This window comes from Sitodiplosis mosellana, unplaced genomic scaffold (assembly GCF_009176505.1).
Source record: "Sitodiplosis mosellana isolate CC-2019 unplaced genomic scaffold, AAFC_SMos_1.0 Smas_scaffold_5, whole genome shotgun sequence".
NCBI lineage: Eukaryota > Metazoa > Arthropoda > Insecta > Diptera > Cecidomyiidae > Sitodiplosis > Sitodiplosis mosellana.
In genome coordinates, this window is record NW_022595248.1 from 1,871,346 (window position 1) to 1,887,092 (window position 15,747).

Consider the following 15,747-nt stretch of genomic DNA (forward strand, 5'->3'; position numbering starts at 1 on the left):
ATAATTAAGCCTCCGACATTTTTTTCTCTCTTTACATTGCAAAACCTATTCGAAACGCTGGATTATGCGAACAAAAGTTATTTTATCGCAAAAAAAAAGACGAGAGAGACGAACTTTTGTTTACTTGAAACGAATGAAACGTTGGCCATAACTTGCATGGCGAGCAACAATGGATCAACCTCGGAAGCTTTGCATAATTTATAAGCATGCGTCCAGTTCGAAATGTTTAAAAGAATGTTTCCAACAATTTATTATGCTTTACTTAACATCCAAATTAGGTTGTCCAATGTTGAAGCTCAATTTTTGATTGTGGTTTATTGTTATCACTGTTTAATTCCGGACGCCATTTCCGAAAATAAATCCACACGAAATGTGTGTAGTGTCAAATTCATTCAAGATTGTTCCACACCACTGGGCTACCACTGATAATGACTGAAACAATCCAAATCAAAGGCTATGTGATATATGCCTATACAAGCAACAATAATCTTTTCCAAGTAGCCACATGTAAATAGTGAATCAATAAATCGATAACATTAAGCTACTTATGTTTGAAATAATTTATACTTTGTGTTACGTAACACAGACACACAACAAGCACCTGTAATAACAGTTTGTCACGAATATTCTAACAGAAATGAATAGATATTATATATATGTATTAACGTATAATATGCTGAATAACGAAGCATGCCTCCGATGAATTTACTATGTGGATTGGTAAACCAATAAGATAACAGCCTAAACAACTCGATGAATCTGCTTACGGAAGAGCGCCACACGCAAATCACACCTTTCAGAAAAGGATCCCGTTCGACATTTCCATTTGAACCTTTTCATTATGCGTATGCATTGGGATATTACCCGTGTATCGTGTACGCTTCGGTATTGCCTTTTCAACCTGTTTATATGCTTCAAGATCAAATCCAATGATTTTTCGCATAAAAATCGCTTTATATTCAAATGTTATCTGTTGGAGCAGCAAAAGCAATCTAATGAAGCATCACAATGGATTATTTTCCTTCAATCCTGCCGCTCCCCAATTTGTGCGCACAATTCGGTCAATGTGACCGAACATTTCATTTCTGGTATGGCTTTTTCTCTTCACAATTTTTTTGTTTGTTTGTTATTTTAGTTGACACGGAATGTCAGAACTATCATTCCGAACAGTCAATTGTGCATATAATATACGAAAAGCTTCTCGCTATCAAAAACTAATCCGAGCCCATCATTATGGTGTGCTGCGATTGTGTGGATTATTAATCAAGCGACAGGCAAACAAATAAAAAAAAAACGACAAAGTAGACGTTTGTTTTTTTTTGGGTTTTATTTTCATGTTACAGTCGCACTGCTCGATTAGCATTCCACTGCTATTGCTGGTTTTTCTCTTAAACTGTGTGCTCATTTCCTTTAAGTGGTCGTGGATATCGATTTTCCATGTAAGCAAATGAAAACACGCGCCACACACACATAAAACAGCACCAAAGTAGCCAAACCGAATTGAAAATGTGTCCAAAAAAAGCCAAAATTATTTTACTACTGGAATTATGTATATCATTTTTTATGATTCCATTGATATAAAGCGTATGGTTTTTACGGCATTCGCGAGCAAACGAACGAACGCTTTGCGAAGCGAATTGGAAAACGCCCAAGAAAATGACATAATTTGTTTTTGGGAAATAAGGCATGCGACCGCAAGAGAGCCGACTGCTTCTGTGTGTCTGTGACTACGCATCAATCATTGGCACGGATGGCATTGTGCAAACATTTAATCAACTTATGCGCCCAAAACATGTCTGCAGATATTGCGAAAAGCAATTAATATATCGAAATAGGCAAACCAAAGAGCGACAAACAGAGAGAGAAAGAGAGTGACTCAGAGAGAGCGAAACGAAATGAAATGAATGACGATAGGCAGAACGTGAGTGGTGAGTGCACAACTTATGGAATTTCGCTTGTTGTTTGACAAAGTATAAATGGCAATTCGCGAACAATTGAATGCTTTTATTATTGGCGAAAGCACAATGGTAACCTGAATCGGTCGCGTGTTTTGCAATGATGTCTTTATTGGCCGCACTCTATTGCAAATACACACATTTTTTTCATTCGGCATTTTATTACAATTTTTTCTTTCAATTTACGAATTGAACAACATTTTTTTCCGTTTTTTTTTCTTGGGTTTTTGTTTTCGATTTTTCTTCTCGTATGATTGTGTGTTCGGTTGAATTGAATTTCAATCCGTTCATGTGCTGGATTCATGTGAGATTTCCAAAATAACCATTTTCAATTGATGAACGCTGTCCGTTCATCATGGGCTGTATCATATGCGTGCGATCCAGTGATAATAATACGCTGGACAATTTCTACTGCAAATACGCAATCAAGCACGAATTCGTGTACTCGACAGTATCCTACGCATGCATGTGTGTGTGTGTGTGTGTTTCTGTCTCAATGGGTTTTGTTACTGTTGCTGTTGTTAAAACGGTGGCAGAATCTTACCGACTCTGCCGTTATGTTGGAGACCATTTCAACATTTCATACTGAACAGAGAACTGGCGGCAGGGTTAGAATATTGTGAATATGAAATTCGATGAGAAAAAAACTGAAATGGATGAGATTTTTTTTTGTTTTGTTTTTAACAAGCATGTGCAGTGTGCACATACAATGCGCATACACATAATTTGCAACAAAGAAAGACACACGCAAACACACTCTACGCCAAAAATATTGGTGCTTCAGCAAAAGGCAGCGAAAAAAAAACCGCACAGGAAAAGAAATAACGATGTTGTACGCAATTTTTCTGTGCCATCAATTTGTTTGCTGCGAAAACATATGTTGTCATGCTGTTCCATGCATAAATGAAAAAAAAAATCGCAACAGCAAATTGACATTTCAATACACTGCCAAAGCAATTTTTAAATCACATCGCACCGAAAAATCGTACAAGTGTCGCAATCATTTTACATATATATTTCCAGCTAAACGTATATATTCGACGAATATATATTATTTTTTATACGCATACATATGTCGGGCACGGAACATCATTCTATGTAAATTGATTTATTATCCGAAAACCAACGAAGGAAACCATTTGTTTCGCTGAGTTGCAAACATTTCATACCCATCATACCATATGTTATTCAATTCGTCATTATCTGTGCATTTTGGTGTGTTTGCTTGCGCGCCTGTGGGAAAACCCATCGATTCATTAAGCACACCGAATGGTTAATCTTCTGCCTGTCTGTCGCTCTCTCTCTGTTTGTGCGTTGATAAATGGAATTGGCCGATAGCAATCGAAATAGTTATGTATGTCTGTGCTTATGAAATTACATTTTATGCAGTTCTTTTTGAAATAAATCTGATCGCTTCCAATGATATACTGTTGATATATATTTTTCTGTGTGTGCGCGCGCGCGCACGATAAATTCCAATTGATAGGCTTTTTGAATGTGTTTCTAGTTTTTTCATTTGGTACTGGGGCGGTCGAAAAAAAATCTGTCGGTTAATGGTATATTGTGTGGTATAATAATGAACTCATTCCGAGCTTTATTAAAACCGTGAACATCAAAACTAATTGGATGTCCATGAAATCTACTGTAGAGAAATTTGTTTTGCGAATAAAAACCTTTTTTTTCGCACTTTATTCATGGGCGATTTAATGGAACCCACAATTACATCGAGAGCGGAAAAAAACACACACAGAACCATAATCCATTTTATGTTTATGGTTTGTGTGCGCTCACAGCATGTAATACATATTCATTGGCTAAAAATAAAAATTGCTTTCGATTGGTTTGAGGTGCGGTTCGATGTCAATCTGCTGTGAGTCTCGGTAATGTCGTCGTTTGTCGTTATTATTTTTCAACAGGAAAAAAAAAACAGTATCCATTTGTGCAGAAATTAATTCCAACAAATTGTTTGTTGAACACCATTAAATATGATTATTAAATTGAATGGTTTTGAAAGCATTTATTCATCAGTTGATGAGTTCTGACGTGGTTCGACAGGAGAGATGACAATCGGAGACCTCACAAATGCTGTCAACCGATTTGAATCGCACCGCCATTCTCACAAGAACGAACTGATACAATGTCGTTACATTATATCGCTACCGAAAGACGAACAATCAACGCATTTAAATGGTGCACGTATATCTCGGCGAGAGTATAATGAAAACGTATCGAATTGCATGTGGAGACATTTGAGCGTAATGGCAAGTATCTGTTTTATAGATATTGCATCGATATCCAATCTCAAGTATCGCTAAGTTCTATTGTCTGTTGGAGGGCGGTCTTGTCAACGGATTTCATATTACATTTGATACAAATCCATCGACATTGATACAAAAACCGACAAATATACGTGTCTAGGCGACGCACGGAATTCTTTCTCGATTCGATGATCGCAACGGTCAAGAATGTTCTCGAGAAAATGAACGAAAAAAAAAGTTTCTCTGTGTGATTGTTTTTTCCTTCATTCTCAAGAGATCTCAAGAAGTTTAATTGTAGCTTCTTAAATAACCTGCAAAGTTACGCTGCACAGATAACATCACTAAAGTTATAAACGCACCAATAAATCTGAGCGAACGAGCGGAGAGTTCAATGTAATCGGTAGCAAAACTCTCTTCGTAGCTCACTATGGTTCGCATTGGAATAAGATTGAAAATGACATAAATACTTATAAACACACACAGGTCACTCGAGTTGTTGCTAACTTTTTTTTCTCTTCTACTTTATTCGTTCGTTCGTTGGTTGGTTGGTTGGTTCGTTGGTTGGTCGTTTGTTCTTTGCTTCTTATTATTATTACCGTGGCATGGCGTTCATATTCTCTTCGATGTGTGATGACCATGTATGTTAAATCAACATTCTTCGCAGTGAGCAATAAAGAACAAAAGGATTGTAAATTGTTGTAAGTTTTATGATTACGATCAGAAAGTGGAATTGCATCAACTGTACATATTCCTCGCTACACTCTTATACACAAAGCATTTTTCAATGTCAGTTTACGGCGACAGAGACAGAGACACGTAAGTTTGTTTGTGCTTTTTGTTTTAGTTTTTTTTTTAGCTGCCCATATTTCCATCGCTCATGGAAATGATTGTATTGTGATGAGCGAGTAGTACACAACGCGAAAAAAAAACCCAAATGCCCAACATAAAATTACTACGCCAGCCATGTACATACATGGTAAGCATTTGACCTTCGTTCGTTGACATTCGGTGACTGAAAATCGTTTCCAGTCGACGTCGTACTACATCGTTCCCCCTTTTTTTGCGAAAAGAAAACCGGGAGAGAAAGAGAAAAAAAATTGCATGCGGAAAGCAGACATTCAATAGGCAACGATATTTTATGTGCAAATGAAACTTATCATTCGCGAGAATGCAATTTCAAATACGAGAAGCAGCACACACAAAAAAAAACACACCACGTCGAGCTGAAAATTATACTTTGTGTAATACAATACGGGTTTTCTTTTATTCATTTCTTTCTTTTCGTGCAGATGTGCCAATGCACTTTTGCAATAAGAAGAGAGAGAGAGAGAGAGAGAGATCGAGAAAAAAAAACTTTCTTATCAATTGAAAGAAATTTGACTTTTCGATGAAGATAATCACCACCGTTTTACTTACTCACTCAGCATTCGATAAAAGTTTTGGCGTTTAGTGCGTGTTTTCAAATATGTTGATTTTCGCAACGGCGAAAACAAGTTATCATATTCTTTTTTTCTCTTTTTCACGTCGACTTCTCTCATTTTAATGTGCTTGTGATAAATCAGCGTGATCGTCGTGTATGGAAGAGAAAGAGACAGAGCGAAAACGCATGATAATCACAAAAACGAGTTTTTTCGGTAGAGAAAAAAAAAACAGTCCACAGTAAGCAGCTAATGAAAGAAACACGCAAACATGCACACCAATTCATAGCGAATATCTCCATCTCTTCAATGACTAATTTTTTTCCTCGTCTCGTTGGCTTCATATTAACCGTATTTTTTATTTCATTTGATGTGATACTCGGTGATGCGGCACCAAGTAAAAGGGAGATAGAGATTGAGTCGCAAAAGCATCGCACACGTTTGGATGCATTCATTGATCGACCTTCCGAGAACTCTTGATTGAAGATTCAGTTTGTGTGTTGTTGTTTTTTTTTTATCACTCATCTTCCTCATGAGAAATTTAACTTCATTCACTTTAGTTCGCTTGTTTGCAACGGGTTCGACTATTTCTGTGGTTTTTCAATCTTGGTTTGGTGGCAACATTCTCTCCGGCTCCAATTTTGTGTGTGATAGATATCGAAATTACTCAATAATCAAACTTTGATCAAGTAATTTCTAAAGAGAAAACTGCATTTGTTATGTATTGAACATTTGATTTTCATCACGTCTACGCTGTGAATAAGTGTGTATAGTTCTAGTTTTACAAGTCAACGAATTGTGGTTCGACTTCGTGAACATTCCCCGTACAAGTTGTTATATTTCACAATATAATTAGCGAAAGGATAAGAGAAGCTTCAAAGTGTTCTTGTCGCTATCTCTGTAGCTCACAATTTAATTTAAGATTTGTGTTGTGTTGTGTTGCGTGTACGCGCGCCTGAACGACGACGCAAATTTATGATCCATAAAAAGGCTTCAGCTTGAGTGCAAATATTTTGATTAGTGCCCATTATTACGTCGCCAGTGTAACCGAATAAAAATAAATGTGAGTGGTGCGCTGTTTGGATATTTCTGGTTCGAATTGAATTGAAGCGTGCCGAATTCAACGACCGACCGACTGTCTCCACTTCCACATAGTTCTATTATATGGTCTTAATGGATCATATCAACCGAAATAGCGTCTCACGGTATGAAACTCATTTGAATATGAAATGATAGAAATTAAATCATCGAACGAAGTAGACAAAGAAAGCAACAACGAAAAAAAACCGTGAAATCGGTGATTCAATAACCTTAAAATCAAATCCATAGAGTGTCTGAAGCAGTCTTTGTTAATTTTTGTGTGTGTTAAAATTCTAGTTTGAGTTATTTTTTAAACTAAAGAATTCTTTACGAACAGTTCCAGTTTTGCACATAGTTTTTGCACCGCCATAGCACACACACACACCATTCAAAGCATGAACGCCCCGAAAAAAGCAGAATGTGTTTTTTTTTTTGTTCCCATTCTTAGAAAAGTCGGTCTAACAAAAATAACAGCCGATGTGTGTATGAACGGCAAAATGCTGAGAAATTTTCTAAACGAAAATATATAGCATTGAAAGACTGCATTGGCGTAGTCCACATTTTTTTTTTTTGATACGGAATTGAATGCTGCAGAATATGCTGATTGTTGTTACTGTTGTTGGTTCTTTCATTCTGGATTTTTATTGAAAGAATTTTTATCGCGTGCAAACGCTTTTTCATTCTTATTGAGAATTGAATGTTGTTTTGAATCTTTTCATTTTGATGCGCGTAACTCTTTACTCGTCTCATAAATCCATCATATGCAATCATTTTATTGATGTTTTGCATTATTTCTCTTTTGCTTTGTGCAGGTGGCAAAACCATACAAACAGACATTTTAGCACAAAGCCAAATGATGTTCGAAATGTACAATGTACTATCATATATCAAGTTTGGACTCAGATTAAAAATCCTATAAAACCCATGAAATGAATATCGTGTAAATGGGAATGTTTAGAATTTAACGTATGCATTTGACAAGAGTTCAAACATCGGTTAATAGCTGTTGGCTAAACACTTTGACAAAACGATTTGTTCTATTCCAAATTGCATTATAGTTTATCGCTTTTACGCGATTCGTTATATAAATCCAGGAGCCCAATTAATCTAACTGTACGTAAAATCGAACACAGTCAAAATTCTGCAAACGACCGCAAATTTTGTATAGAATATTTTGCTGGGCGCTTATCCCATATATTTTTATCTCATCCTAAACTTTGAACGGAAACGGTGGTTCTTGAACGCTTAATCTTGATCGGAATAAGTGTGACCGCAAGACCGCTCGGTTAACGAGACCGCAAGATCGCGAACATGATTAAAAATTAGTGTTCATACCCCAAAAATAATGGATCCCGAATATTAATTGCGTTAAATAATTTTAGTTGGCTACCCATATTGCTTCGAAGTGGATCACTTTTTTGTGCACATTTAGTGTTTCTTTCACACCTTGAAAAGAAATAACTTTCAAAAATTAAAATTTTGTTGAAAAATACTTTTCGATTCGAATAAAGAATAAATAAAAAAGAAAGAATTATTACTATAGTTACCAGCAAATTGATAGCTACTAACCACTTTACCAAGCTTTACTTGAACTATTCAAAGTTTAGAAGTTTTATAATAATGTTCGATATTTCAAATCAACAAATTGTTCATATGGTAGCACAAATTCGAGCAAAACAACTAGCCACCAAATACAGTCAAGACAAAGTGCAGAAATTTATTGTTGAATATCATGATGAGCATCCTGATATTTCTGATACAGACTTAGTTAAGCTATCGATTGAAAGCCTAGAATCATTTGTACGAACTAGTGTATCGATGAATAGCTACTTGACAGATCAAGAGAAAGACAGTATTGGACACCCTATAAAAATGAATAAAACTCATTTACAACTCAATTTAGCTAAAAAATGGGAAGAAAGCCAAGGAGAAGAATTAATTACCGCGATAAAAAATGGCAAATTTTATCATAAAACAATGAATACTATAGCACCAGATGAGTTGCCAACCTTACAATCACCTAGTAATAAGACATATTGGGGTAATGAGAATCCATCTGTTAGTTCCATATTGCTTGCCAGCATTTCGGTTGCTTGTGATCAAAAGCAAGTTATCAGTATGCCAGGAGCTGCAACATTTTTTCCCTTTCTGAATTCCAGCCATAGATTACCGTCAAATTTGATACCATCCACATATCCATTTGCTTCTACCGAAGGTATGACCCTTTTTGGCGATTATCAATATGGCGGTCACACTTATTTCAAAAAACAATTGTTATTCGGTCCCGAGGATTGCTCGTCATCAGTGGGTAAAGCAATAAATCTAACTGCCAAACAAATTCAAGACATATCTACTGCCGAAATGATAACAGCTTTTTTTAATCCAGACAATGAATACCATTATAGAGCAATTACGATTTTAATCGGTGATACAAATGACAGACAGTTACAGTTAATCGAACCAGGTGACATTTTCCTTAAAAAAGGTCATACGGCTATCATTGTCGGCAAGCCTGATAATAAGGGCAATATTATTACTGTGCAGTTTAACAGAAATATGGATGTGCCAGAAAATAAGATATCCGGAGGCGGGGTATTTGTATATAACTTGTGCGATGAAGCAAAAGACACTAAAACTGGTATCTATATTTTACGCCCAGATTTGAAACCATTACATGAATCCAGTTCATTAAGCCAATTGTTGAGTCGAATTGATGCAAAATATTTTGCATTGTTCCCTAATGGCCCCATAGATACGCCAGGAGACTGTGCAATATTCTTATGAAAACAAAAATTATTCTTCGGTTATAGGATATAGTTTCAAAATTACAAAAATTTGCACGTAGTCTATAAGTAGCGTTGTTATTTCGCCTTTTGTTTCTTAAATTTAATTTCGATCTAGTTAGTGTTTGAAAAAGTCCTTTTGTGAAATATTTTTGACATTCTCGTTTGAGTAATAAATTACTCGTGCATAAATACACGATCCCAGTTTTGCACATGCGAGTCAATTTAGCTCAGCCAACACACTATTCAAAGCATAAACGCAAAAAATGGAATATAGTTTTAATTCGTAAAAAAAAGTTAGTTTAACAAAAATTACGATGTATAAGAGGGTATCGCCGTTTCGGTAAGATATATTCTTGACGTAATTAAATTCTTTTCCATTTACGAAATACATAGCATTGAAAAATTGCATTGGCGTCATCCACATATTTCAAAGCTAAATTGAATGCTGCAAAATATGCTGCTCGTCGTTGCACTGTTGTTTCTTTCAATCCGTATATTTTTATTAAAAGAATTTTTATCGCGTGCAAACACTTGTTCATTCTTTTCGCGAATTGAATGTTGTTTTGAATCTTTTCACTTTGATGCGCGTAGAACGCTTCACTCTTCTCAAAACCCATCATATGCAATCATTTTATTTATGTTTTTTTTTTTTGCTTTTGCAGGTGCGTCTTCAATAGAAAAACGGCAAGCCATTAAATTACTGAAGAAGCCGAAGAAAACGAATGAATAGGAGAGAAAAATAGAGAAAGAAAACATAAAACTGGCGATAATTCAAAGCGACAATTTAATACATAAAAACGATAAGGATTTTCCGCGAAACACGCTGTTTAGTTCAAAGGCACTAGAGCATCACAACATTAGAATTGTTTATGGAGTTCTTACGAATGCGGGCTAAAAAAACGTTGTGTATGCAACACGAAAAAAAGGATTATATAAATAGTGTGTGTTAACGTATGTTGTTTTTTTTGTCTTACGGATTTGGATTGTTCGGTAATCCCAAGTGAAAGAAGAGCGCGCATGCGTACGTCATCAAGATACTCTGTTCGTATGTTGTGCACTGCAAACGAGCTGGGTAGAGTAGCGTAGCCAAATGAAAATGGAAAAAAATTGGTTTCAACCAAATAAAATATGCAAGAAAACAAGAAAAAGTGCATAAAGTTCAGTGAATTTGATAAACATACTTGAAGCTTGAAAAAGTGGCAACCAGCACATACACATAAAGTGCAAATCTTTCTAAGTTGAACATAGCAGAACGAACGAGGGAAAAAACAACCTAAGCGTTTCAAACGAAGAACACGAATGAATTTAAATTATTGAACTATTTTTTGTTGTTCGTTTCTGTTTGGTTCGAGAGAGCTGTGTGTGTAGCACAGTAACACAGCAGCAAGTGCAACATCGAAGAAAGAAAAAAAAAGGCACGCAAACCATTGGCTCGTTAGCATAATAGCCATAAAAACCAATATTGTGCTTACACTTTGCTTGCATTGGTCATCGCTATCTCTTCACTTCACATTTCACAGTCAGTGCTGTGTGTAAGTGAGTGAGTGCTTCTCTTTGCGAAGAGAGTGTGTGTGTGTGTGCTTTTTTCTACTGCTCTTCGTGCCGTGCATGTGCAGCCCAGACTGAATTAATAAATGTGTAACAACGAAAGATGTTTACACGACGAAATTGGCTTCTACGTTGCAGTATTTTAATAAATATTGCCGTACTTTTGTACATTTGTAGTCATTTAATGATAGGAACTAGCAACATATCGCTTGGACCAGCATTTGTGATACCAGAGGATTATGCAGCAATTAAATCACAACAAGCGGCTGCGCTCACACGAACAAATGGCGGTGGTGGTGGTGCGAATGCAGTCAATCTTCTGCAACAGCAGCAGCAGCAGACAGGTGACAATGCACATGATAGACAGCATCAACCACAGGAGCAACCGCAAGATGCGGAACAAGAGCCCATTGTAGATAATGACTCAAATCAGGTAATATTTCTTTTTTCGTTGAAATTAAATTACACTTAACAACAGCGAAAAAAAAACCCAAAATGTATGCAATCATTTATGCTAGGCAAATTACCTTTTGAATCCATTTTTTTCGCGAAACCGAATTCGAATGACGGTTTTTATCCCTTCTCCATCATCATCATCATCATCTTTCAAATTGAAACAAATTTGATAAAACCCGTTGCTCATTACACATCTTATCAGGGGCAAATCTTTTGGAAATAAGCGATTGTTTTAAAGGCTTTTCCATGCAGATAACTGTCTTAAATCTCCGCGTTTCTCTTTTGTTCGGTCATTTGTCGCTCTATTTACGGTCGGTATATTCGCCCATATTCTTCTTTTATTTTTGTTCGTTCGCTTGCTCGTTCATTCGAGATTGGTTTGGTGTGGAACGTGAACGCGCGCGAGATCACCGTCATCAAAATGTTATGCTGGTGAGAAAAACGAAGTATGTTTGTGCGCAACACCGTGTGGTACGGTATGCTGCTGGTGATGAGAGAAAGATTTGTTTTCATTTTTATTTCTATTTTATGTTCGTTCACAATTGATTATATCGTATTCATCTCCCGTTTTTTTTTTTTATTCTCATTCACGTAATTAACATTTTACATCGATCGTAATCTAGTATTTCAAACAAACAGTTACTTCTGTGAAATGGATATATGTTTATGTAGAAGCTGATGGTCAACGTTCCTCCGGTGAAATGAAGCATTCGATAAACATGAACAAAATAAGCATAATAACAATTCATGTTGAACTGTATTGGATTTGAATTTCATATTCAATTAGGTTTTACAATACGTTTTACGAGAAAATTTTGTACAGTTATCAACCTCGTTTGAAAGCCATATCAAAGCCATGGAATCGATGTCGAGACACTCGTCAGATTCACTTTTGTTCAATAAATGATGATTTTCAGCATGACCTTACTACATTTTTCCATTAACTTCATGCTCAATTGGTTTTTTTACACTTCACTTTAGCTTTATGGCACTCTCATTCGGTTGAAGTTGTCGCATGTCACTTTTCGAGAGAGGAAAAGAGTCAGCAGAAAATTTAACATGCATTGTCAAAGTCATTGCCACATGTGTGCACTTTATGTGATTATTCTTCCTGTGTGCACTTTGCGTCTCTTTTCCCCATGTCAAATATTCGTTGTGAATGGCTGGCACATGTCATTAAGGTGCAATTGACACTGAGGATGATGACGTCAATGTGCAAACTGACTTATTTAAGTGTGGGAAATGTACCGTGCCGTAAGAGTGCGCCTGCAAAATTGTTGGAAAAATAGCTCAGCTTAAATCGAAATCTTGTCTAGCAGCTATAAATAAAACTTTATTCTCAACGATGCAACGTTGAAACAAACATGAAAAAAAATACAACCATCGCAGTCTCAACTCGGCCAAAGTTTAATTAAATCAGACTGAGCAGCAGATTCGTCTCTCTTGGTGAGCAATATTGCAGCGTGGACAAAGTTAGTTGGAGAATTTTTGGAATACTAATAAGTGGTTATTATGCTCTTAACAACGATGAATATGGCTTTGAAATACACACGCGCTATATCATGGAATTACGTCATATAAGTCATGTTTATCCCGGCTAAAGTAACAGGGCAGGGAATTGAATATTTTTGCATACATACACTTGTACCTCCAAACAAAAACCAAAAAAAAACAAAAAACAAAAACACGCTCTCTCTCTGTTATGCAAATTAACACTCGAGAATAATTTTCGCATCTTCCGCTTTTATCTCACATTTTTGCTTTGTCTCATTCTCTTTCTCTTGCCCTCTTTTTTAATATAGATAAGCGATAAGGACAGCCAAAATGAAATAGATACTGATATGGACCAATTAGCACCCAAGCAACATCCACCACAATTAAAACTGCTGCCAAAAGAACAACAAACCATCGTAGCTGACGATTCGCAATCACCGAAAACAGCGCAGACCGATTTATTGCAATCACCACCAAACAAAGTCATCACAGACATTCTATATCCCGAAACGAACTTTGCGAATGCGTCCGAAATTCAAGCAAACACCGAAGAGCATGAACTAGAAACAAGGCTGAAGTAAGTACAGTATCTAATTTGTACCATGTTAACTTCGATTGCAGGCGCACAAGTGTTTTCCATTGAATTTCAATTTTTCGATTTCATGCTCCGTTTGGTCATCGGAGTGTGCTTTTTTCTTCGTTTGTTCCTACTCTCGTCTTAAAATTTATTGTTCTTTTGTTTTCGTTTCTATTTGCAGATTACTAATTCATTGTCATGACAAGGAGTATGAAGCGCAAACCGTGCAACGTAGCGATTTCTGGGTACTAAAAAACTACATTCGCGCTGATCATGGCGAATTACGTTGCTTCCAAAGTGTGACGTACACCACACATGCCGACTATACATTTTTAGATAATTTAATACCATTGCTAGAAAGGTAATTTTTGTTGGTCTTTTTTTGTTTCATTCGTTGAATGAAAATGCATTTTCACCTTCCCTATTTTCTATCTCATTCGCACGGTTTTCACCTTTTCCTTGCCTTTCCCACCCAAAACCAAATGTTTTATTCCATGACAAACACTTGTCATTGTTCAAATATATGGTGGTGTTGGTGTTTGAGTTCATGCTTTCGTGATAACTTTCTTTCGTCCGAAGCAGAAAAAAAAACAACTCTGACCAATATAAAAAAAAAACCATGGAATTGTATTGAGAAACGGGCGTTGTTCGTGTCTTGACTCCTTTTTCTTTCTATTGTTCAAATGGAAAAGCACACACATAGAAACGAGCTCATTTTGCTTCGACCATTCGACCGGACTCTTTAATATATCATCAATGATGGAAATAAAAAACGTTTGTTGGATTTTTCAAGTGGCCAATATATACAGAAGATAAATAAAATATAGACCAAGCTGACCCAAATATCAATGGAATTAACGCAAGCAACGGTGTTGTTGCAACACGTTGAAGCTGAACCGAAAACGGGCATATATACCAACTCCAGTCGATGTAGTGCTTCAACCTTTACAATTTGCTCACTTTACGTAATTGCATTTTGTTCTATGGGGTGGAATCTACTGTTAGATGAATCAGTTGCTCACACTTTTGATGTATGCCTTTTTGACTTTCTCAAGCGGAACGAATGCTTGCGCTTAACTGGAACTCATTTTCACCTTTTACACCATATACACGGTGTCTCGGTGTTGGTTTTCAGAACAAGGAAATCAAATTTAATTAATCCCCACCTTTTACCAGTAAATCGATTCAAATAACTTGATTTTCAGTGTTCTCATTTCACTCTTCACGATTGAATTGCTTCAGTGTGCGTCTTTAGCCATTCAATTCCACTGGAGTGTTGGCAAAGTGCAAGGAATTTTCAATAGAAAAGACGTTGAACATAAATCTTTTCGAGCGATGAATGTGTGCGAATGAAGTGCTTTGGATGTTATCAAATTGCTTGCACAGCAACAGTAATCCTGTAGGTCAAGTTGTTTTTTTCCATTCCATCTACCAAAGGAAAAGAAAACTACACGAATTTAAATGAAAGAAACTTGTTGCGAACAAGAGAAACTAAATTGTCTACTTATCGTAAGTTCTTGTGTTCATTGAAATATGTTCGTCTGTCTCTCGCTCTCTCTCTCTCTCTTCCGCTGCTCGTGTGTGTGTGTGCCAAAAATCTCAACTTGAACACTCTGATTCGTTTCATCTATCACGTGCATGATTTATTTATTTGCAAAGAGAGCGTGTTGTAATCGGATTTGATAAGTTTTCATTTGATAAATTGACAATGTCTGCAAAAGTTTATTCAATTCTTTTCTTCTCGTTTCTACACATTGTTAAAAATATCCACAATGTATAACATATCCATGATTCATCTTATTGACGTTGAAAATTTGTTTGCGAACACAAAGTGCTGGGAGGCTCCCCAGCAATTGTTGATTAGAACATTAAATAAAAGTGATTTGGTTTTTCTTATGTTTTATTTGCATTGTAAACACACAGATGGAATGCCCCAGTCAGTATAGCGCTACATGCGCCCGGAACGGATTTTCTACCAACCATCAATTCGATTCGATATTTGCGAGACTGTACACCCGAATCGATGCTCGTTCGACAATTTACCACATTTCACATTTACTTTAGCAGTAAACACATTCCAAAAGCAGTGAGTACAGTAATAACAACTATCAACCATAAACCACTCACAGTTTACGCTGAATGGGCGGATATCTGGATTTGTCATCAATAAACGTT

The 15,747-nt window shown here is 36.3% G+C and overlaps 2 protein-coding genes across 6 annotated transcripts in view; both read left to right on the forward strand.

The window, feature by feature from the left end:
- The window catches only part of LOC129567134 (beta-1,4-glucuronyltransferase 1), a 44,981-nt gene that overhangs the window by 25,203 nt on the left and 4,031 nt on the right, over positions 1–15,747 (forward strand). For 3 of the 5 annotated variants that reach the window (XM_055443749.1, XM_055443750.1, XM_055443752.1), the window contains exons 3-6: positions 10,160–11,478; positions 13,304–13,572; positions 13,754–13,933; positions 15,496–15,658. In XM_055443749.1, coding sequence (XP_055299724.1) covers positions 11,149–11,478; positions 13,304–13,572; positions 13,754–13,933; positions 15,496–15,658 — 942 coding nt within the window. In that variant the 5' untranslated portion in view covers positions 10,160–11,148. Of the gene's footprint in view, positions 1–3,871; positions 4,217–6,003; positions 6,837–10,159; positions 11,479–13,303; positions 13,573–13,753; positions 13,934–15,495; positions 15,659–15,747 lie in introns of those variants that run through there. The other 2 variants (XM_055443753.1, XM_055443754.1) reach the window with 2 other exon arrangements.
- On the forward strand, positions 8,332–9,495 carry LOC129566988 (uncharacterized protein RP439-like). Its single transcript, XM_055443437.1, has one exon. It carries the CDS (start codon positions 8,332–8,334, stop codon positions 9,493–9,495), a length of 1,164 nt encoding a protein of 387 aa, XP_055299412.1.

What these genes read in the sequence shown, in the direction of transcription:
- LOC129566988 (XM_055443437.1), top strand. Translation starts at nt 8,332, where the DNA reads ATGTTCGATATTTCAAATCAACAAATTGTTCATATGGTAGCACAAATT.